A 23,783-nucleotide genomic window follows, 5' to 3' on the forward strand; every position below is an offset into this window, starting at 1 on the left:
GTTTCACCAGCATCTTCCCTGGAGCCTGGCACACCGGTGGGGCCAACAAAATGAAATAAGTGGAACTGCCTCCCATTTACTGACACCTACGATGTCCTAGTCGCCTGGGGGTAGGTCTTAAAATGCAGATTCCTAGGCCCTGGCTCCTGGAATTATGGGTCAGTAGGTTGGGGCAGGGTTTAGGAAGCTGCATTTTGAGTAGAAAACAGGGATTTTAGGGGCACAGCTTAGGAAATGCTCATTTAATATTCAAACTTCTTAAAAAAATTTTTTTTTTAAGTTTTTATTTTTGAGAGACAGAGCATGAGCAGGGGAGGGGGAGAGGGGGGGGGGGGGGGACACAGAATCTGAACCAGGCTTCAGGCTCTGAGCTGTCAGGATAGAGCCTGATTCGGGGCTCGAACTCATGAACTGTGAGATCATGACCCAGGCTGGAGTTGGATGCTTAACCGACTGAGCCACCCAGGCACCCCTGAAAGAAACTTCTAAGGCAGTGTAGTAGCCAGCCCCCATGATGGGCCTTGGTGGGCCTTGCCTTGTGGGGTCCACGCCTTTGTGTTGTCCCCTCCCACACGGAATCACAGCAGGCCCGTGTGGGGCTTGCAAATCTAGGTCACAGAAGACCCTGCAGCCTCTGCCTTGCTCACTCTTGGCTGCCATTTGTGGGGACACTTGAGCAGCCCTGAAACAAGAACTGAAGCCTTCCAGGGATGGCCAGCACCAGCCTGCCTGTCATGGGAGGGCACCATCTTGGAAGCAGATTTTCTAGCCCTAGAGCAGCCTTTAGATGACTGCAGCCCCGGATGACAGCTTAATGGTGACCTCCAGAGGGACCCAGGAGCTAGCACCACCCAGTGACGCCACTCCCAAATTCCTGACCTACGGAGAGTGAGAGATAAATGTTCACTGTTTCAAGCCACTAAGTTTTGGCATTGTTATATGGTAACAGACAACAAACACAGGCAGATACTATTATGATCTTGTCCATTTTACAGATAAGGAAGCGGACTTTCATGGAAGGACCTTTGATTACCTGATAGTGGACAGTCAAACCAAAAGCCAGTGCTTTCAACAACTAACCCTGGGGGACTGGAGAAGGTCATAAAACCAACTGTCTTATCCATAAAACCAACTTTCTTATCCCTTCGTTGTGGCAGATGGGGAAACTGACCTGGGGTGAGGAGTCACCTTGGCTAATGTCGCTCAAGGTGGTGATCCCTGCCCCATCCCTCCTGCTCTTGGGTTTGCAGGGGTGACTTCAGCCTCCAGGGCGCCTGCAAAGGCAGCCCAGTTTCTAGGGCAACACATACCCTGTGCTTTTAGCTGTGGAGAGCTTGCCCTTTAGAATGATCTCTAGAATAACTACCCTAGCAGGCATGGGTCAATCAGCTAAGTGAGGTCCGGCTTGTTCATTCACTGGGAGGAGACGGGGGGTAGGGCTGCCCGCCCAATGCAGGAAGTAGGAGCAAAAGGAGGGCAGGGGTGGGAAGCAAGGACCACAGAGGCCCAAGGGTCAGGGCCTATGGTGGGGGTGGGCTCTGCAGCTCTCCTCTGGCTTGCTGCCTCCCCAGGCAGATGGAACCTCCAAATGCCCTAAGTCTGCAAGTCTGACCATAGCAACCCCCTGCCTCACACCGTCCAAGGCTCTGGGTGCCCTCACGAGAAAGGCATATTTCCCACCATGCTCCAGGGGGCTTCAGGATCTGACCCTCATCCCTCTTCCTGCCTCCTCCCCACCTTCAAATTCCAGCCTCCTTTGGACCTATTTCCTCATGTTCTTGTCCTTGCTTCTCCTCTAACTCCTATTTCAGGTGTCACCGGAGATGTCCTCTCCTCCAGGAAGCCTTCCTGGACCCCTTTACTCATGCTACTCATGGTTACCCATGTTTCTGCCACTGAACCACTGAGCACACAGTAGGCACTCAATAAATACGTATTACCCAGATCAATGGTCACCAAATTGCCCCCAACTCAGCTCTGTGCTCTGCCCTGTCCCCTGATCTAAACCTACTACCACCTTCCTCCAAAGCCTTCCCCGCCTTCTCATTCCTCTCCGGTCTCTCCACTCCCCACTTGCCCTTACTCCCCAGTTCAGAATTCCACATTTCTGTGTTTTTACTGCATTTTCCACTCCAGATGGGAAGCAACTGCAGACAATGTCAACCCCAAAGATGATGGCCCAGGATGAAGCTTTAGTTCCCAGAGTCTGGGGGCACCTGCTTCTGAGGGTTCTTAGGTGGCTAGTGTGTGTCAGATGTGGCTTCCCCTCTCCTGCCCCCACTATACCACGGGGCCACATCCTAGGGATTTCTGACTTCTGTTTTTCCAGAGCTGTGAACCGAGGGTCCAAAGGGGCAGCCCTTGGCTTTGATTAACTTGAATCCTTACAACCACCTTACAGGGAAGGTGCCACCATGGCCACTTCCACTGTAAAGCTTGGAAAACCGAGGCACAGAGCAGGTTAGACACTTTCCTAAGGTCCTACAGCTCCGACAGGTGGAGCCAGGGTTGAAATAAGGAGGTCTGGCCCCTCGCCCCAGGCTCTTGACTCTCATCCTTCTCCTCTCCGACTCTGAGCAAAGGCCAGGACTGCCTGAAATGTCACCCTTAATGGCTAGCTTGGGACATCCACGGATAGGGGCCATGGCCTTACCTGATGCTGCCCACCCTCCCTGGATGGGGTGCTTGGGTGTCTTAGGGGCCACCCTGCTGGGTTTGGAGCAATTCCGTATCCTAACCAATTAACAATTTTATTCCCACTTTAAGGTCGTACAGAAGGTTTCTAGACAAAGAGCAAAGATCTGTCTTGGGACACCAGGTGGCCTTGGCTCATGGGTGAGTAATGCCACTTCAGGGACTCTCTTGAAGCTACTGGTCAAGAAACAAACCTCCTGCAGCCTGATGCACAGATTCACTATCATAGGTTGAAAGAACGCAACCCCTCCCTGATCATGATAACAGTAAGTAATATTGAGCCCTACGTGCCACATAGTCTTACATATTTTACAGGCATGATTATTCTTCATAATCACCTTCTGAGCTTGCTGCTGTGATATTCCATTTTCATAGAAGGGGAAACCAAGGCCCTAGTTATACAGCTTGGATAGGGGCGATGCTGTGTTGGTTACTAGGAAGCTCCTCTCGGCATTTTCCTATCAGGAAGCGGGGGGCACCTGCTACTCACTCCATTGAGGTGGGCACAGCTTGTAAACTGGTTGGTCGTAGGGCCATGACCTGTGGCCATTGATCCAGGGGCAGGGCATGATCTCGGCCCCAGAGTTTAACTTGATTCCACCCTGCCGCACTGAGGAGAAAAATGGATTCCAATCCTTCCATTTCCCTTTGCTGGAGCCCGTAGCACAATCACCAACAGAGATGTCCATAGGACCCAGGCAGGTGGCACAGGTGAGGGCTGACGCAGTTCACAGGCAAATGTCCTGTCTAAAGGGGGGATCTGCTCCTCAGCTAGCTGCGGTCACACTGGAACTTTGGTCCAGCGTGGCCAGACAGGTCTACAGTTTCCAAGAGAAGCTGGTAATTGCGATTTTTATGTGACATTCCCCCATATTTTAATGGTGGCAAACCAATTAAAAGGTCAGTTTTAAAAAATACCGTTTTGTAAAATGCCTCTGAGGGCCAGACTGGACCCCCAATTTGCCTCCCCAGCTGCAGAACAAAGCAAGCAGGACACCCAGACATTATTATACAATTCTGTATTGAGCGACGCGTTTACAGAACGTGTTTTTAAAATTTTAAACAAAGTTCATCAATCTCTCATAGAAACGGTTTTGTGGGTTTTTGTTTTGTTTTTACCGTTATAGGACGTGAACCTGACAAAGTTGTTCATGGGTCTGCTAGCTTTAAGTACAACAGGATTTCTGTGTTCAAAAGACTATCCTAAGTGCTTAATCAAATCCCGTCACACAAAAGCCAGATTTAGTCCTCTAAGATCTGTAGTCTACGGGTGAGCCTGGGTTTCAATGTTGGATGGGTTTCGACAGTAGAAAGCGGTGTGTTTCCCTCACGGTTGTCTTGTGACAGGGCGGCGGTGGCTAAAAGGAGACGTTTCGTTTGTTCCAGATTTGATTACTCTGAAAATTGGTCACTGTTTCCTATTGTCAAAATATAAAAATACCTTCCTCTGGATAAAAATGTATACAGTGGAAAACTCTTCAATGCATAGCCTGGGTGTATGGAAAAGGACGTTTTCCTGCAGGGTTTGCGTTGTTCTTCACTGATTGGTGTGGAGACTGCAGCCTGGGCTGGGTGCATGAGAGTTGAGATTTCTGGAACAGCCCTCAATTGTCCCCTTCTGATCACTGGGTTTTACTGGCCTCGTTTCGAAATGCTTGCTGCATCCTTGAGACCCACCAGCCGTCTCCCCCTGGCATTGGATTGGTACCGATTATGGCCACCTTTTCATCGTCATTCTGGATTCAGCTGGGGAGTCAACCAACTCAGCCTTCCCACAGAGAGTTTGAAAAAGGAAAAGAAATAAAAACGGGAGAGAGACAGAGAGAGAGAGAGAGAGAGAGAGAGAGAGAGGGAGAGAGTCGAAAACCAACATGATGGCGGTTCCATCCAAACTGGGAACTCTCCTGCCAGAGACCCTGACGACGAAGATGCTAGAGGAAGGGCTTCTCTGAGTTGGGGGGATGGAGTCTTTGCTCCCCAAAAGGTCGTGCGCTGGGAGGCAGGAGGGTAGACTTAGAGGCTGGGGTATGGTGGCCATGCCATGAACTCAACCTTCTCGCTTTGTTCTGGACTTGGGAGTTGCAGATGCCTTCCAGAAACAGCACCTGGGTCAACTTGAGAGAGAAGATGGCAAGAAGGAGGGCTGGGGTCTCTAGATAGATGAATCTACTTTTTGGTGCCGGGTGCTCGTGGGACGACCATCGCTATTATTTTCTTAAAACACAGGGAGGGAGAGATGGTGGCCACAGTCCTGCTCTGGAAAGCCAGTGGGGAAACTTCCTGTGCCGTGGCCACGATTCAGGTTGGGGAACAGGGTCACTCTGGCTCAAATGCTGCCCTCCAATCACCTGACCCCACGCCCAGCTTTCCAAAGGATCCAGAAACACATCTCGTCTACAGATGGACAGGCTGGGTGTCCGACCTCCATGGCCCACAGGCTTCGGACTGGAGGGAGGAGAAGCAGTTTGTTTTGTGCCAGGTCGCGTCTCGGGTAGGACGGCCGGCCACAGCCCACATCTCTACAACACTTACAACGGCACGGGACGTTCTGTGTTATCAAGGTTGCAAAACAGACCACCAGAATGAAACACGTCCTCAACGGCATTGAGGTTTTCATTTAGAGTCTTTTGGACTTTGTCTTTTCAGCACGGTTTCTGGAAGGGCAGCAGCAGAGTGCTGTGTCTCACAGACAGATGTGGCAAAAGACCGCAGTTCAAGGGTCATCTAAATTTTGGTCAGTCTTAGAGCGTTTTGTGATGGCTTTGAACAATTGTCTTCTTTTAATCTCATCTAGTGGCAAAAACGACACAACTTCGGTGTATACTTCGCAACAGTTGTGACCGCATCCTGATTTTATAACTCTCTGTAATATCAAAACAGCATTGGCTGGGAATAAATTCCAAAGGATCCTTTATTAAAATATCTAAAAGAGGTCTATAAATATTTATTTTTCTAAAAGAGTTTGGAGTTTCCAGGTGAGAATGTGGTGCCACATCGCTTGTGCCTCCCGCAGAGAGGCCAGGGTGGAGAAGGGGGCGCTCCACGGGGCGGCGGGTGCCAAGGAGAGGCGGTGGTGGCACACGCCCCACCCGCTCCTGCGCCGCGTCCTAGAACTAGGGTTACGACAGAAAACGTAAACTGCATCACACTGCTGCCCACATTTTGATGGTCGAGCTCCTCCCTTCCTTCCCCCACCCGGCCTGGCAGGGCAAGTGAGAGAGGGAAGGGCGGCCCCCCGTGTGCCCCCTGCCCTCGTGCGCCCGGCCGCCTTCAGAACTCCCACTCCAAGGCCTCCTCCCGATTGGCGGCCCTCTCTAGCCGGTAGATGATGCTGTTCAGGTTGGCCATCTTCTCGTGTCGCCGCTGCAAGTTGGGGTTCACCTTGGCGCTGGGGTGCAGGGCCCCAGCCGTGTCGGCAGTGGGGCTGGCGCTCGGCACTTTGGCGGGAGGGGCGCCGGGTGGGGATGGGGAGATGGGGGCTGAGGAGGAGGGGACAGGTGACACAGACATCATGAGGCCCGGTGAGGAGGCGGCTGAGGGTGAGTTCAGCGACACCTCCAGGCTGCAGCGCGAGGACTCGGAGACCGACTTAAAACTCAGAGGGTCCGGGTGTAGCCGCTCCCCACCCTCGCTCTCCTGGGGGGGCTGCAGTGAGGGGCAGTCTGGAGTGGTCCCGCCTGGAAGGAGGAGCCCTGGGGCCACTTTCGGGAGTCTGTCATTACCCGGATGGTCGGGATGCGCCTCTTTGGGGGAACCTCGGCCTTCGTCCGGCTCCCCTGGGTCCCGGAGCTGGCTTCCCGCCTCTTCCTCTGCGTCCTCCTCAGTCTGTTCCTGCTTAATCCTCACGTGGGCCTTGTCCTGGGTGGTCGGGGGTAGGACGCGCTCCTCAGAGCCCTCCCGAGGCTCCAGCTCCTTCACAGGAGGCTTCTGGTCCTCAGCCTCAGAGTCAGGGCTCCGTGGGGTGGGGTCTGGGCGGGAGTGGCCCGGTGGCAGGACGCCGGGACCCCCACTGGGGTCGAGGTCTGGTTCGTCTTGGGTCCCCTCCACCAACATCTCCCGGCGCATCCGGGACCTGGGGCAGAGATGGCGGTGAGCGAAGGGCTGGACGGGGGACCTGGCTAACCCTAGATTCGATCCCGACAAGTGGCGTTTTGTCCCCACCCACTTCCCCAGGGGCTCACTAAGCACCAAGCTTCTTCGCAGGCAGGCGGCATCTGAGTGAGCCCCGTCAACAACCTTACTAGCGGGTGCTATTATTATTCCTACTTGGCGGAGGAGGAAACAAGCCTCCGAGATGTTGAGCGACCTGCTCCGGGTCACACGGCCAGTAAGGAGCAGAGCCAGGGCTTGAACTCAGGACTGCTGGATCCCAAAGCTCATGACCTAGACCTGTGCTGCCCAGTACAGTAGCCACTGGCCACACGTGGCTCTTGAGCATTTGAAACGTGGCTAGTCTGAACTGAGATGTGCTCTAAGGGGGAAAATACATACTGGATTTTGAAGGCTTCCTACGAAAAAAGTAGAAGGTCTCATGAATTACGTTTTTATGTTAACTGCACATTGCAATGGTTATTTAGGCTAAATAAAACAAATTACATTTCGTGTGTTTCTTTTTATTTTTTTAATGTGGCTCCCAGAAAACTTTAAATGCCATGTGGCTCGCATTATATTTCTTCTGGACGGCACCAGTCTAGAGTATTTCTTGAAGCCAAACCCAGATCTAGTTTGTGGCCCCAACTCTCTGCTTCCTTCCTGGAGGGACTCTTAGACGTCAGCCCAGAAGGGGAAGTGTGGAGAGTGACTTGTCTGGACCACCCCGGTGCGCACGGCAGAGCTAGGACCAGAACCTGGGTAGCCCAAATTCCAGTCCAGAGCTCACTCTCTCTCTCCCTGCTTCAACCGCTTCCCTGCTGTCAGAGGGAAACTTGGTCTGACACGTGTTGGAGAGCAAGAAGAGCCTGGACTGGGGCTAACCCCAGCAATTATCTTCCTAAAGACAAATGAGGGTCAGAGAGGTCGAACGTCTTGTCCAAGGTCATAGAGCAAAAGGGCTTCCTCAGCACCTTCAATGCTGTGGCCCTCTGCCCATTTATATTAAACTACATGTTACTGATATATAATACTAACAATTTAAATTGTAATTATAAACATCATAATAATGGGTGCTTATCATGTACCAGGCACCAGGCCAAACACTGTTTGCAGATTATTTCATTTATTTTTCATAATAACCTCATGAGAGAGATACTAGTCTCATTCCTATAGATACAGGAGACAAGGCTCAGAGAGGCACATGCTCACAGAGTGAGCATTTGGGCCGGGAACCCAGTTATCTGGGTATACTCTCCTGCCTCCCTGCCTCCCTGCCCAGGTTGGGGATGGAGTGCCATCCCAGGATCCTGGGTCTAGAAGGACTGTGAGGGGTCATTTGCTTCAGTCCCCAGTCTCTCCACAAAGGTGGCCTTGCCCACCTTTCAAGGGACTCTACCTTCACCCTCAGTCTCCTCTAGAAGGAATAGCTGCTGGGACCAGGGAGAGCCCTAGTGGTTTCCACTGAGGTGGGATTGATCGGATGGGGGTTAGAATGGCTCAGTGCCTGAAGTCCCATCATTAGAACTTCCAAACTGTAGATCAAATATAAATGTGAGGAGAATAGTCATTCACACCATAGTATAAACTAGTCTTTTTTCTTTTTCTTTCTTCTATTTTTTTTAATTGCTTTAAAAAAAATTTTTTTAACGTTTATTTTTGAGAGAGACAGAGGGCGAGTGGGGGAGGGGTAGAGAGGGAGGGAGATACATAACCTGAAGCAGGCTCCAGGCTCCAAGCTGTCAGCACAGAGCCCGAAGCGGGGCTCGAACTCACAGACTGCGAGATAATGACCTGAGCTGAATGCGGAAGCTCAACCAACTGAGCCATCCGGGTGCCCCCCCCCGCACAAGGACCCCTGGCAGAACGGTTTTTTTTAATTCCTGACTCTTAAATCTATAGCAGGGTCTCCCTGGTAATTTATTCTCAAAATATCCTGTTGTTCACCTTTCCCAGAGTTCACTGCAGTTTGTAATGATACATTAATATGAGTGCTCATTTAATAGTGACCTTCCCTGCTGGTCTGTAAGAGATGCTAAGGGCAAGGACTCTGTCTTGTTTTCTTCAGTGCCTGGTACAGAGTAGGTGCTCAATAAACATTTACCGAATGAAACAATATATTCTTCTATAACTCTTTGAGAGCAGTTTCTTTTGGGAGTGTAATTCTCTCTGCTTCTTGGTGCAAATTCCTTGTCATCCTTCAAAACCCAGCTCAAATGCCACCTCTTCTGGGAAGTCTTCCCCGGACGGAATTCTCTTTTTCCTTAGCCCCTTATTCTTTCCTGTTTTATAGCAATTAAACTGTAGTAACACTGTCTGGTTCATAATTTTAAGCTCTATAAGGCCAGGGATATTGGCTTTGAACCCCTGTATCTCCAGATCCTGGATCACTGTGCTTACATTGCTAACTATTTGTTGAATGAATATGTTAGATAAAAGTGGAGTGCTCAGTTCCTGTGGGGAACAAGAGGGGAGAGGACATCCCCATATCCCCCAGGAAGGGAAAGGGGATATAAGGATTTAAGGACCTATGTCATTTGCTGTTTGGAAGGCCCCAAGTCTGAGCCAGAGCATAAGCAGTAATATTTAACACCATATTTATGCCTCAAGTTTTTCATTTGATCCTTGATTCAGCATTGTGGGGTGAGTATTAGGTTCCTTATCTGTAAAATAGGGATGAGACTCAGAGAAATAGAGTGACTTGCCCAAGAGCACACGGCCAAGGTGGGACTAAACTCAGGTCTGTGTGATGCCTGTGCCGGGGCTGTGGACAGAGATTTCAAATGTTTCACCTTTCTAAGCTCCTCCTTCCTCTTCTTCCTTAGGGAGCAACACACCTTCTCTCTGCCCCTGGAATACACTGGTAGACTCTCCTGTCTGGCACAACACGGACACCAGAGACCTTTCCTGCTCAGGCTTGGTGGGAGGAGGGGGCCCAAAGATGGTCCCTAGAATTCCACCAAGCCTTCTCCGCAGCGCTCTCCCCTGAACTCAGGAAACCCCTCTGCAGTCTCCTCAGGTACCGCTGAATCCAGTCAATGCCCCCAGCCGGCCCTGGGACTGAACTCCCAGGAGGCCCAGCCACCACTGCAGGCCAGGGACTCCCAAGACTAGAGACTGGTGAGTGGGAGGCAGCCACAGAAGCAGCAATCACTCACTCCCCCAGGAGGGTGGAGGCTAAGGGGCTGCCAGAGAGGTTCCTCTGGCCTTGGGGGGAGAGAGGCCAAGAGCCCCCGATCAGGGCCCCGACACGAGTCTCAGTGGGCTGGTAGGGCTCCTCAGGCTCGTGCCCCAAATGCCATTCCTTGTCCCTTCACAGAGGCAGACACAGAGCAAACCGGATGAGTAATTAAGGCAGTGACAACAATGTCATCACCTGCCCCACACCACGTGGCCAGTATTTTGTGTAAATACGGGAGCCCACTGAATCCTCAGGACAACTCTAGGAAGCAGATCCCAGTACGGTTCCCATTTTATAGGTCAGGAGACCGAGACTCAGGGAGGTGAAGTGATTTGCTCAGGTTCTCACAGCTGGAAATGGTGGAGGTGGGATTTGCACCCAGGTTTGCCTGGATCTGCATCTAAACACCTAGGTCATACGGCCTCCCCGCCTCTCAGAGGCCCAGCTGGGCTCCCCCAGCCCTGGCATGGGGCCACCCTCCCGGTGGGCACGCCCCAGTACCGCACCTGTAGTTGTGGAACCAGTTGATGACGGTGTTGGTCTTGAGGTTGAGCTGGAAGGAGAGGAGCTCGATGGTCTGCTGGGAGGGGTAGGGCTCCAGCTGGTAGGCCTTCTTCAGCGCCTCCTTCTCCTCGGGCGCCAGCACCACTCGGGGCTTCTTGATTTGCAGGAGGCTCAGGTCCTGGGGCTGCAGGCAGGGGCTGGGGCACTCGGAGCGGGTGGCTGGAGACTCGCTGTCCGAGCCGGTGCTGATGAGGCCGTACCTGCGCTTGAGGTAGGCTGGGGCAGGCGGGGGAGGAAGCACTGAGGGGGGCTGACCCGAGGCCCAGCCCCCAGGGGCAGCAAGCACACGGGGGCGCGGGGAGGGGGCGGCTGGGCCCGCTGCCACTCTCATCCTCTTCCCCCTCCTCCCTCTGCTTCCACGTCCTTCCGGCCCCACACCTGCCTCTCAGTCTGGCCGTTAGCACCCAGGTGTCGAGCATGCAGAGGGCTTAGCAGGGCCCTCCCAGGAAGTGCTCAAAACCGGTGCTACTCAGCGTCCTCTTGACAGAAGCGTCACTGAAATGTCACTGCAGTCTTGGGGGCCGGGGAAGGACATTAATGTAAACCATCCCCGTAATTGCACGTCGCACCCTCAAATTGTCAAAATGTAGGGGAGAAAACGAAGCCTACTTCAGAATGGAGGATGTACTTTAATCCTCACCGCAATGAGACTTTTATATTTTTCAGATGAAGGCGAATGAGGCACAGAGAGAGGGGTTAACTTGCCCAACGTCACACAGCCAGGAAGTGGCAGGCCAAGCTCTCAACTGCAAAGTTGACAGATGCCAACAGCTCGTGTGCCCCTCACAGCCTGGCTTGGCCCTGGGCCCTTGGTGCCCTGGGTGACAACTTTTCAGTTCCTTGCATCTCATCTCCCAACCTTGAGCTTTTTAGAATCCCTTCAGCACAGCATGAGATTGGGTGGGCACGCGGCAGGTGCTCAATGCCAGCTCATGTTTTCAGGGATATAATGTGAGAATCTGCAATCGCCTCCACACCCACAAGGGAGGACTCCTGTTTGCTGGACCAATGTTGTGCTTTGTTGTTCAGAATCTGGGTAATAGGCAAAGAGGGATCAGAGAGAGAGAGAGAGAGAGAGAGAGAGAGAGCGAGAGAGAGAGAGAGAGCATTCTGGGGAATATGCAGTTGGGACCGGCAAAGACTTTGAAGCGGCTCTGGGTGTATGGAAGGATGCTGGGAGAGGGGAGGTATGGGGATTTTCACGGGAAATATAGTAAATGTTTTAATTGCTTTCAATTATATTCTGGGGGATTGCTATGTTTTTGTTTTGTTTTGTTTTGTTTTTTGCAGCCCGCACCAGGCTGAGGTGGGATCGGTGGGGCCCTGGGTGTATGTGTTACAACTACGTACGGTTCCAAAGGGAAAGCCCGTAGTCACACCCGGAATACCCAGTGCTCACCTTTCTTCTCCAGCTTCTTCATGTCCCTCAGCTTCTCCACATTATGGGGGTCACTGAGCCACAGCTGCATGCGCACAAAGGGCTCCCGTCCCTTCAGGCTCAGCTTGTGCCAGGGTTTGGGCCGGGACAGCAGGTCAGACACGGAGCCCTGCGTCAGTCCCAGGATGCTCTCCCCAAACAGCCGCTGCCCTAGGGACAGGGGAGGGCAACCTGTTACCCCCAGGCTGGGAAGAGTGCTCTCAAGAGACAAGAAAAAGAGGAGAACCCGGGGATGTCTCCACTAACTCGGAAGGAAGGACCATACACACCGGGGAACCCACACCAGGTGTGAATCTGGAGGGGACTTTTCTGTAAAAAGGGGGTTGGGGTTAGGGGACCCGACAGCTACCCACAAAAACGCTTTCATAATTTAGGCCTTCTTTCCTCGTAGGAGCTTCCCTGAACGTGTCTGAAAACTTCATGCATACAAATTAGTATCACCCCATTAGAGAGCAATTTGACAGATTCTATCAAAATTTCAATGTGCATATTCTCTGATCCAGCAATTCCACTGCCGGGATCGATTGATTCCAATGGGATCTATTCACCAGTTGTACTTGCTCAAAGGCACAAAGATGCACACGGATGCAGTTTCAAAGGCACTGGAGATAACCAAGATGCCCATCAATTGGGTAAAAAATGTGGGACATCCCTGGCCTGAAACAGTCTGCAACAGGGAAAAAGATTGCAGGGGGTCTGATCATTCTAATGTGGAAGGGCGTCCACAAAACAGTGTTCATTTCTAAAAAGCACATTCTAGGACAGTGCGTATATAAATTCGGCTACATGGGGAAAAAAATGAAGAAATAAGGTATACATATATTCTTGCAGGTTTTCAGAAAGTATCAAAGATATAAGAACTGTGGAGGATGATTGGGAGGTTGGGGGAATTTTATTTACTTTTTAGCCCCCCCCCCCCCCCGTACTGTTTGGTATTTTAAAATGATGAACATGTCTTATTTTTATAATAGAAATTGCAGTGAAAAATTTGGGGTCCGTGTGCACCCCTCTGGGAGAGGGGCATGACCTGCACTGGAGACTCAGAGGATTTTGTGATCCAAAGAATGTAAGAGTTCTAGGACAGCTTCTCCCCTGTATCCCCAGAGGGCAAGGGGCTCGGCACTGGGTCAGGATTGTGCCAGAGTCTCACTGTCAACTGTGGGCTGAGGATTTCAGGTCACATCAGACCTGCCCTCACCTCCCTTTTGTCCCATTCTAGGGACCCGACCCAGGTCAGAGTCCTGGATGCACCTGCAGGCTGGACTCTGGGCCCTGGGATCTCAGTGAGGACACTCTGCTTAAGGCAAATAAGAGCCAATCAAGGCAGGAGGCAGCATCCTTGATTCCCACCACGCTGTACCTAGATTGTTGTCTGTGAGGACCTCTTTGACTCTCTTGGTGATGGAGTATGTGTCCAGCTCGGGGGACATGGCCACAATCTCCTGGATGCCCCCCGTGGCCTGGCTGCCCGAGTACACCTTCCCCCCCAGCGAGGAGCTGGAGCGTCCCTCCGGCTGCTGGTTCTCCTTGCTGCCCTCCAGTGCCAGGCTCAAGGGCTCCTGGGAGCTCCTCTCCGGCTCCGTGGGGCTAGGGGGTGGGGACGGCGAGGACCTCGGTTCCGTGGGACTGGCTGTGGGCCACAGAGAGACAGAGAAGGCAGTTACTGCCATTTGGAACAGACAAATATGGTTTGGATGGCTTGTTTGTTAGGGCCAAGTGTTGGCAACAGTCCATTTTGCAACCACAATAGTAGTATCTTAGGCAGGGACCATCCTGGATGCAAAAACTAGTGAATACAAATTTGATGAGGAGTAGGGTATTTACACGGTCTCTAGGTATTTCTCTATAAGACACTCATTGACGACAAAGGAAAAGTAGTTAACTCTTCAGTATAGATACTTGGCAGACATCACCGTAACCAAATGATCAAAGTTAACATCGCCAATCAAAGGACAAATTAACACTGATGCCTCCTGATGCCATGTACTGAGAAGAAGGACACAGCATCAGTTCCGTGATATTCCTCCTAAAAGCGCGCAAGGAAGCATCGGACAAAGCTGAACTGAGACAGTCTATAGAATGACTGGCTTCAAAAATGTCAAAATTGGGAAACAAAGAGAGGCAGAAGAATTGTTCAGATTGAGAGACTAAAGAGACACGACAACTAAATACAAGGAGTCCTGGATCTGATCCTAGACAGGGAGAAACAACATTTTATAAAGGATGGGGTGCCGGGCTGGCTTGGTCGGTAGAGCACGCGACTCTCGATCTTGGGGTTGTGTGTTCAAGCCCCCATGTTGGGCATATAATTTACTTTAAAAAATTATGTGAAGGATATTATAGGGACAACCAAAGAAACCTGAATATAGATAGTGGGCTACCTTAACAGTATTGTATCATTGTCACATTTCTTTCTCATTCTTGGGAAAAAACTTTTTGAAGCATTTAGGGGTAAAGGGACATGATGTTGTCAACTAATACCTCAAGTGGTCGGGAGAGAAAGAGCGCATGTGTGGCAAAATTAGCGGTTGGTGAGCCTGTGTGTGGGGTACAGAGAGCTTGTTCTATTGTTTCAACTCTTCAGTTAATTAGAAATTACTTGGGAAATGAAAAGTTACAAAAAAATAAGTTGGCAACCCCTTTAAGCTCAACCGTCAGAGATCAGCAAAATAAAATACGGTCATTTCCCGAAGCAATTAAAAATAACGTAATGAGGGGCGCCTGGGTGGCTCAGTAGGTTAAGCGTCCGACTCTTGATTTCGGCTCAGGTCATGATCCCACAGTTTGTGGGATCGAGCCCCGCATCGAGCTCTGTGCTGGCAGCACAGAGCCTGCTTGGGATCCTCTCTCTCCCTCTCTCTGCCCCTCCCCTGCTTGTGCTCTCTTTCTCTCAAAATAAACAAATGAACATAAAACAACATAATGAAAAGATGTCCACATAAGATGAGTAAGTTCTGGGGATCTAATGTACAGTGTGGTGACTGGTTAATAATCCAGCATTTTATACTCGACACTGCCTATGAAAGAGGGACTTTACTATTCCCAACGTAACAACAAAATGGTAATTACGTGAGGCGAAGGATGTGGTAACTAGTCTTACTGTGGCAAACATTTTACAATACATAGGCATATCGTATCATCACCATATCATCATCATTTAAACTCCCACAATGTTAATATGTCAAGTTCATCTCAACAAAGCTGAAAGGATGTCCACAGTACAATGGCATATTTAAAAAGTGAGTTTATAAGCCACAGTTTTCATTTATCAAAAGATGTTTGTGTGAATATATATTAAGAAAGCCAAGTGGAAGACAGGTTGGGTAGGATGACCTTGCTAAAGCCCAGTCCCTGAATCACTCTCCTCTTACCCATGACAAGCCCCTGGAGGCAGGGACCACAGGTAAGTCGTGGGTGAGTCCTGGAGCCTGGGGAAGAAGGAGGTGTTGTTGGGCAGAAGCCTGTTGAATGAATAAATTTGAGTCAGGACCTCTGCTTATCCCTGCAAGGTGCAAAGTGAAGCCTCCAAGTTCTGAGTGGTGACATCACAGCCCTGTGGGGCTGGCCGCCCGTATCTGGTGTCAGGAGAACACTATTGCTCACCGCCTCCCCAAATTGGGGTGATCCTGGTCATCCAGGTGGCAAACATGTGATGCTGGAGCTAACACGTTCCCCCCACCCCATCAATGTCACCATCAGAGAGGCAAAGCTGGTGGGGAAGGGCCAGTCTGGGGAAGCAAGAGGCTGTTTCAAGAGTCCTTCCCTCGCTGCCACGGGAGAGGGGTTGGGCTCCGCTGGAGGAGAATCTAGGGTCTTCGAAGGCATCTGCCTCTTGGAAAACCTGCATCCCCACCTAAAGGGCCAGCTTTCCAGCCAGAGAAGGAGCGGGATGAGGAGACGGAGGGCAACCCAGATGATGAGCCTGAAACCAGCCAGCCTCCAGGCAGAACGCTGGCCTCTTCTGACTACTCTGACTTCAAGGATTGCTTCTGACAAAATTACTGAAACATTCAGAAATCAACTCTGTCAGGAGGAACACACTAAATACAAAGCACAGAGAGGTTGGACACGGACAGTCAGGTTGGCTGGGGCTTGAGCAGGGGCTCTGGACAGGAATGTGAGCGGGGCAGAGTGGGGAGAGCAGGTGACCACCTGGTCTGTCTGCCCAGGCCTTTCCTGGTTGTCGTACAGAAAGTCCCATGCCCTGGGCAAACGGGACAACTGGTTACGATGAAGAGAGACAGTGAGGGAGAGATGGAAGGAGGGATGGAGTGACGGAGGACACAGAATAGAGTGGGAGAGAGGGACACAGAAAGAAGGCGATGAGGGGAGAGAGACTGGGACAAAGAGACAGTAAGAAAGGCAGCAAGAAAGGTAAGGGAGAGGGGAGAGAAAAGATGACACGGAGAGACTCGGAGAAAAGTCGGAGACGATGTGGGGAGAACAGGGCTTCCTCAACTGCTAGAGAATTCTGAGAAGCCTCAGACACATGTACCCATGCCCACCACTGTGGGCTTCGCTGAAGGGCTGGTGATTTGAAGCAGGTTTTGTGGCAGGCAGCTGGTGTGAGGGAGGCCGTGCTTTGGAACCTGCCTTTGGCAAGCAGCTCACCCTCAAGTCGCCGGGCCAAGGACACAATGGGGGCCGGAACAGGTTCATACTCAACCCGATGGCTGGACTCTGTGGGGCCTTATGGGCAGTGGATACCTCTCCTGCCTCTAGGTTGTGGACAGGTGGTGGCTGTGGGGGCCTTGGTTGGATCGGCCACCCCCTACCATACCAAGCCAGCAGCTACCGCTCACACTCTGCTTCCATGAACCTGGGCCCTGGCCTCCTGGTCTGTGGAGGGACAGGGGTGGCCACGCTCACTGGGCCTCACTCCCTTCCCAATCTGTGAATGATCCTCCTAGCTTTTGCTTGTCCTGTTTCCTCCACGAGGAACACCTTTCTTGATTGTCCTTGCCTAATTCTATCCTACACAACAAAGATATTTTTCAAAACCAGAACCATTAGACATAGAGGAAATGCAGATCAAACTGCAATGAGATACCAATTCACACCCGCTGGGATGGCTACAGTCAAAGAGGGGGAATAGCAGGTGTTGGTGAGGAGGTGGAGAAACAGGAACCCCTCCCGCCACACTGCTGCCGGGACGTGAAATGGCGCAGTCGCTATGGAAAACAGGTTGGAAGCTCCTCAGCGAGTTAAACATAGAATTATCATATAACCAGGGCACCTGGGTGGCTTAGTTGGTTGAGTGTCCGACTCTTGATTTCAGCTCAGGTCATGATCTCACCATTCATGAGTTCGAGCCCCGCACTGGGCTTTATACTGACAGCACGAAGGCTGCTTGGGATTCTCTTTCCCTCTCTCTCTGCCATGCGTGCATGTGAGTGCACGCTCTCTCTCAAAATAGATAAACTTTATAAAAAAATAATCATATGGGGCGCCTGGATGGCTCAGTCGGTTAAGTGCCCGACTTCAGCTCAGGTCATGATCTCACGGTCCGTGAGTTCGAGCCCCGCGTCGGGCTTTGTGCTGACAGCTCAGAGCCTGGAACCTGCTTCGGATTCTGGGTCTCCCTCTCTCTCTGCCCCTCCCCTGCTCATGCTCTGTCTCTCTCTGTCTCAAAAAGAAATAAAAACGTTAAAAAAAATCACATGACCCAGCAAGTCCACTCTGAGGTATACGGCGAAAGGAATCAGAAACAGGTGTTCAAAAACATGCACATGGATGTTCATGGCAGCATTATTCACAGTAGCCAAAAGGTGGTCTAAAGGAAATATCATTTGGCCATAAATAGGAATGAAGTACTGACACATGCTACAGCCTGGATGTACCCTGGAAACATATGCTAAGGGAAAGCCGGACACAAAAAGCCACATATTGTACGATTCCATGGATAAGAGGCAAATCCATGCAGACAGAAGCAGATTCGTGGTTGCAGGGCCTGGGGGAGGGGTGAGTGGGCATGACTGCTTAATGGGCACAGGGTTCTTCTTGGGGGTGATGAGAATGTCCTGGAACTAGGCAGAGGTGGTGGTTGTGTAAAATTGTGAATGTAATAAATGCCACTGAATTGTACACTTTAAAAGGGGTTCAAATGGTAAATTTATGGTAAATGGGGTGGGCACTCTTGTGGACCCTAATGGCTAAATGCCCTGCGTTCTAAGCTTGGCTCTGCCACTACCCAGCGGGTGACCTTGGGCAAATCACTGTCCTACTCAGACCCTCCATTTCTTCTTCTGGAAAGCAGGAATGACAAACAGTCCCTCCAGTCAAGACTGACGTGAGGATTACAGATGAAAGTACCAAGTGCTCAGCCGTGTGTGTGACAAACGGCAGCGGTCATTAGAACTGTTGCAGTGCTTCTTAAAACAGCCTGGTGGGGCAGGCATTTTCAATTAAAATTTTAATTCTAAAATATTTCAAAGTCTAGAAATATACAAAAAAGAAAATGTAAATCCTCCTTCCCTTCCCTGGGTCCATGACCCAAATAGATGTTAACACTCTGTTATTTGCTTCAAATTTCCCTCTTTTCATTTTTTTAAAAAAATTTCAATGTTTATTTTTGAAAGAGGGAGATAGAGAGCGAGCAGGGGAGCGGCAGAGAGAGAGGGAGACCGAATCCCAAGCAGGCTGTGTGCCGTCAGCACAGAGTCTGGGGCTTGAACCCACGAACCCTGAGATCATGACCTGAGTCGAAACCAAGAGTCTAATGCTTAACCAACTGAGCCACCCATGCGCCCCTCTCCCCAACTTTTTTTATGTTTATTTTTGAGGGGGTGGGAAGGGCAGAGAGAGAGGGAGACACAGAATCTGGAGCAGGCTCCAGGCTCTGAACTTTCAGCACAGAGCCTGATGTGGGGCTCGAACCCATGAACCGTGAGATCATGACCTGAACTGAAGTCGGACGCTTAACCGAATGAGCCACCCAGGCTCCCCTCCCTGTTTGTTTTAAAGACAAAGAGCAAGCAACAGGTATGCCTGGGTGGCTCAGTTGGTTGAGCATCCTGAGTCTTGATTTTGGTTCAGGTCACGATCCCAGGGTCATGGGATTGAGCCCTGCATTGGACTCCGTGTTGAGTATGGAGCCTGCTTAAGATTCTCTCTCTCTCCCTTTTGCCCTTCTCCACCACTTGTGCTCTCTCTCTCTCTCTGAAAAAAAAAAAAAAAAAAAAAAAAAAAAAAAAAAAAGTAACAGAGCCAGCCAGAGCCCTCCCCTCCCGATCTCCTCCTGGTCCCCTTCCCTGTGGAACCCCTCTCCCCAGGCTGGTGAGTGGTGACTCTTTTTGACATTAAAAAAATTTTTTTAAAGGTTTACTTATTTTAATAGAGAGTGAGAGAGAGATTGCATGTGCCAGTTGGAGAGGCGCAGAGAGAGAGGGAGAGAGAATCTCAAGCAGGCTCTGCTATCAGTGTGCAGCCCAATGCAGGGCTCAATCCCACAAACCAAGAGATCATGACCTGAGCCAAAATCAAGAGTCAGACGCTTAACCGACTGAGCCACTCAGGTGCCCCAACATTTTGTTTAAGCAAGCTCTACACCCAGCATGGGGCTTGAACTCACGACCCCGAGATCGAGAGTCACATGCTCTACCGACTCAGTCAGCCAGGTGCCCCTCTTTTTGATATTTTAATCTATAGGCTTGTAGCCAATGCTCCAACAATGTGCAGTCTTGTCTTGTGGACACGAACTTCTAAAATAAACCCCATCTCCTGGGATGATTTTGTTGCCTGGTGTTATGGCAGTATTCTTGTTGATCCCTGCACTTCACCAGGACTGACTGGCCTGCCCACTGCTCATCCTGGCAGAGGGAGCCTAGCCTTCCTAGAGTCCCTCCCCTGACTCCATCCTTCCGTTTCTGGCTCTATGACTTTGGGCAACTCTCTGAGCCTCAGTTTCCTCGCTCAGGCAACGTTCAGACTCCAGCTTGCCTGTGCATCATTAATGGATGGACAACAGCCCAAATGTCTGCGCTAAGGATTCTGAGGCTGAATGCTGGATCGCTCGGAAAAAGAGATCAATCAGTGATTCTGGTCAGGGGATGGGAGGGCAGCTCTGCATCCAAAGATTGTCTCCGCTTGCTGTAGGCACCTAGGCGCCACCTAGAGTTTAAAACCACCGGCAGACGTCATTCCTCTGGTTGAAGGAAGGACGAAAAGCAGGGAGACCATCTAGGGGCACACTGGCAGCAGCCCACGAGAGGGTCCCGACCACACTCACCCTGAGAGGCGCTGGGCTGCTGGCTGCTGGCCTGGCCGAGCTGGTCTGAGAGCCACAGCTGCATGCGGATGAAGGGCTCTCGCCCCTTCTGTGTCAGCTTGCTCCACGGCTTCGGCCGGGACAGCATATCGCTCACACTGCCCTGTGACAGGCCCAGCACCTGGGGATGGGCGGAGCAGGAAGTGTAGGGAGGCAGGCCCCTGGGACCCCGGCCATCCCCTCCCTCCCTCTCTGCAGGACACTTGGCCCACTGTTCACTCTGATTCCCTGGGAGGCCAGGGCTGCCTTGATTTGTTCTTCATTTCCCAGGTGCCTGCTGTGTGCCTGTGCTGTGCCCACCCCCCCCATCTGCAGTGCCCTTCCAGATATCCCTACGTGTAAGAATCCTTCTTGATTTTAAGCCCCCTCAAAAGCCCCCTCCTCTAGGAAGAGGTATCTTCCCTTGATGTCATTGCTCCTCCTCTCAGCTCACCTGACTCTCGACCTGCTCCTCTGCCAAGGGCAGAAGTGATGTTCAAAACTACTTAACCACTGGTATTGCAGGGGAACCCTGGCTGGGCTGAGTCTTAACCCTTTGGTGGCTGGACCACTGGGAGGAACGGAGGGTTCTGGAGGAGGAGAGGTAAGTGGCTACTCCTAACCAGAGGGAAGCATTTCACTGCTTTAACAACCATAGAACTGAATGTCAGCCCAGCCCTCCCTTCCCACAGGACCCAGGGACGAGTGGATGCAGGAAAAAGGGTTTGGGGTCATGCAGACCTGGGTTTGAATTCTGCTTTTGCCTTGTTCCTGTTCATGCACACAACCTGTCTTTTCAAGACCATGAACACCGGGGGCTGGGTCCTCCGGTGGTCCACCCGCCCCAGGTCCCGTGGGCCCCACTATCTTCACCTTCTCCCCAAAGATCCTCTGGCAGATTCCATTCTTGGCCAGCTTCTCCTTGACCTGGCGCGTCAGCTCCAGCGTATCCACCTCCCGGTACATGTAAAGCTCGTACTGCTCGGGGGTCAGGGGCGGCACGGTCGGCTTCAGTGTGCGGGGCACGTATGCTGGGTAGTAGGCCAGCCGCCCACCGCTGCCCGCTTCGGGGACGCCACCTTCGGCCTTCAGCTCGCCCACTCTGGGAGGCTCGTCCTCGCCCCCCGCCGCTTCGTCCTCGGGAGCCGTGGGGGCCTCGTCCCCACGGGGCCAGGCCCGCCCGTTGGGCTGTCCGGAGTAGCCGGAGGAGGAGGAGGAGAGGGAGGGTGAGACAGAGGTGTAGGGGCGGCTGAGCAGGCCACGGTCCGAGGCCCAGTGGTGGTCGAAGTAGCCGGCGTCGCCAATCTCCGACTTGACCTTCCGGATGATGCTCTGCACGAAGGCAGCAGGGGACAAGACCGTGAGGGAGGTCTGTGTGGCACTGCTGCTGGTTCCCCCGCCGCCACCACCGCCGCTGCTGTCCTCCTGCTTGACATAGGTCGGAGCCCCATTCTGGCTCGCAGTAGCCAGCGAGGGCCGCTCTGGGGGCGAGGGAGGCACCGAGCGGCCCCGGGGGCCGGCCTCCATCTCCAGCAGGGCCTGCTGTTGCGCCTGCATCTCGCGGCGCGCTTGCTCCAGAATGTTCTTGATGGCATCTTCCGAGGTGCTGGCGGGGGCTGTGCCGTTGGTGATGCCCAGTGGGGCCGTGGAGTTCTTGGACTCACCTGTGGGGAGGAGGACAGGGTGGCCAGAGGCCCACGGTCAGGGGCATGGTTTCAAGGGCAAAGTTGTTCACGGCATCTGTGTGAGTATACTTTGGAGATACTGTGGAGATATTGCAATAAAACCAGTCAAATGAATTTTTTGGTTTCTGAGTGCATACAAAAATTATGTTTATGCTGCACCGTAGTCTATTTGGTGTGCAACAGCATTGTGCCTCAGAAAAACCCCAACGTACATACCTGAACTAAAAAATACTTCATCACTCAAAAATGCCAACCATCACCTGAGCTTTCAGGAAGCCCTAATCTCTGACCACAGATAATCATAACAAATAGAGTAACAATGAAAGCATTGGAAATACTGAGAGAATTGCCCAAATGTCACACAGAGGCACCGAGTGAGTAAATGCTGGAACGATGCTGCCGACAGACTTGCTTGACACAGGGTTGCCACAAACCTTTAGTTTAAACCAAGAGCAACATCTATAAAGCACAACGAAATGCACTCAAAAGAGGTATGCCTGTGTTTACGCCAGCAAAACGTTGGCAGCAACTTCTGTGTCCAACAATCGGGGGTTGGATAAATAATGGTCCGTCCGTATGGCAGAATATTAGACAGCCATCACAAACCAGGTAGACAGAGATTTTAGCATATGTAGAGAAAGTGCTCATGGGGAAAATGTAACGTAAAAAAAGACGGGTCTTTTATTTATTCATTTAAAAAAAATTTCTTTTTAATGTTTTTATTTTTGAGACAGAGAGAGACAGAGCATGAATGGGGGAGGGTCAGAGAGAGGGAGACACAGAATCCGAAACAGGCTCCAGGCTCTGAGCTGTCAGCACAGAGCCCGATGCGGGGCTCGAACTCACGGACCGTGAGATCATGACCTGAGCTGAAGTCGGACGCTTAACCGACCAAGCCACCCAGGCGCCCCAAGACCTGTCTTTTAAATGTGCTAAGATCCATCTATGCAAATGTCAAAGACAAGAAAAACACTACAGCACATAAAATAAACTGCTTCACTTATTCTAATAGCAAAATAATGGCATGAACCCAAATGCTCATGGAGAACAGAAAGGATAATGAATAGTGACATGGTCACACAAACAGAATGCTATCCAGTGGTGGCTGCCCAACATTGTGAATATGCTAAATGCCATGGAATTGTTCACTTTAAAACGGTTAGTAAATTTTGCCTCAATTAAAATAAAAGAGTACTGCATGCCTATTGCAGAGAGTTAAGAAAGCAAAACTTAAGATGAAAAGAAAAATCCCCTTGATCTCTCTCTCAAAGGCAACCACATGAAATCTCCTCACGTATTTCCTTTGGGCTGCTTTCTAACTTCATACATGGGGCGATCATACTTGATGTGGGAGTGTAGCCCGGTTTGCCCCCACCCAGTATCAACATGAGTATTTTGTCTTATGATTAGAAGTTCTATCTTTCATGACTGCTTATGCCACATGAAGGTATAGTCTCTGCTTTATTTACCTGATCCCCCACTGCTGGACAGTTAGGTTGTTTCTAGTTTGTCACTGCTGTGAGCAACGTTAAAGGAATAGCTTGTATATAAATCTTTGTCCCCATCCTGGATATTTCCCTCAATTCCCAGAGTAGAACTCTCGAGTTAGCAGTTAGTCATATTTGTCTCCTCCCTGGGGGGCTGTTAGTTGCTTTCACTCTTGTCAGGGGCATGGGGCAACAACCCGGGCACTTTTTCCCTTGCCCTCTCCTCACAGACCCTGCATGGAATGCCCCTGGCTGGCCCACTCTGCAGTGATGTTGCCTTTTTAATCTCCGTGCTGTCTTGTGTGTTGTTTCTGACCCTTCCACCCCCATGGGAGAGCACTGTACAGGGAGCCAGGAGACCTGGGTTCTCCCTTGGCCTCTGTGTAACTGTGAGTATATC

At 51.3% G+C, this 23,783-nt stretch overlaps 1 protein-coding gene across 4 annotated transcripts in view; it reads right to left on the reverse strand.

The window, feature by feature from the left end:
- Positions 1 to 3,696: 3,696 nt before the first annotated feature.
- The window catches only part of CUX2 (cut like homeobox 2), a 283,634-nt gene continuing 263,547 nt past the window's right edge, over positions 3,697 to 23,783 (reverse strand). For 3 of the 4 annotated variants that reach the window (XM_049619320.1, XM_049619319.1, XM_049619318.1), the window contains exons 17-22: positions 21,085 to 21,875; positions 20,194 to 20,353; positions 13,327 to 13,596; positions 11,928 to 12,116; positions 10,471 to 10,744; positions 3,697 to 6,766 (exon numbers count right to left, since the gene is read on the reverse strand). In XM_049619320.1, the coding sequence (XP_049475277.1) occupies positions 5,965 to 6,766; positions 10,471 to 10,744; positions 11,928 to 12,116; positions 13,327 to 13,596; positions 20,194 to 20,353; positions 21,085 to 21,875 (2,486 nt within the window). In that variant the 3' untranslated portion in view covers positions 3,697 to 5,964. The remainder of the gene's footprint in view (positions 6,767 to 10,470; positions 10,745 to 11,927; positions 12,117 to 13,326; positions 13,597 to 20,193; positions 20,354 to 21,084; positions 21,876 to 23,783) is intronic. The other variant, XM_049619321.1, reaches the window with a different exon arrangement.

This window comes from Panthera uncia (genome assembly GCF_023721935.1).
Source record: "Panthera uncia isolate 11264 chromosome D3 unlocalized genomic scaffold, Puncia_PCG_1.0 HiC_scaffold_8, whole genome shotgun sequence".
NCBI lineage: Eukaryota > Metazoa > Chordata > Mammalia > Carnivora > Felidae > Panthera > Panthera uncia.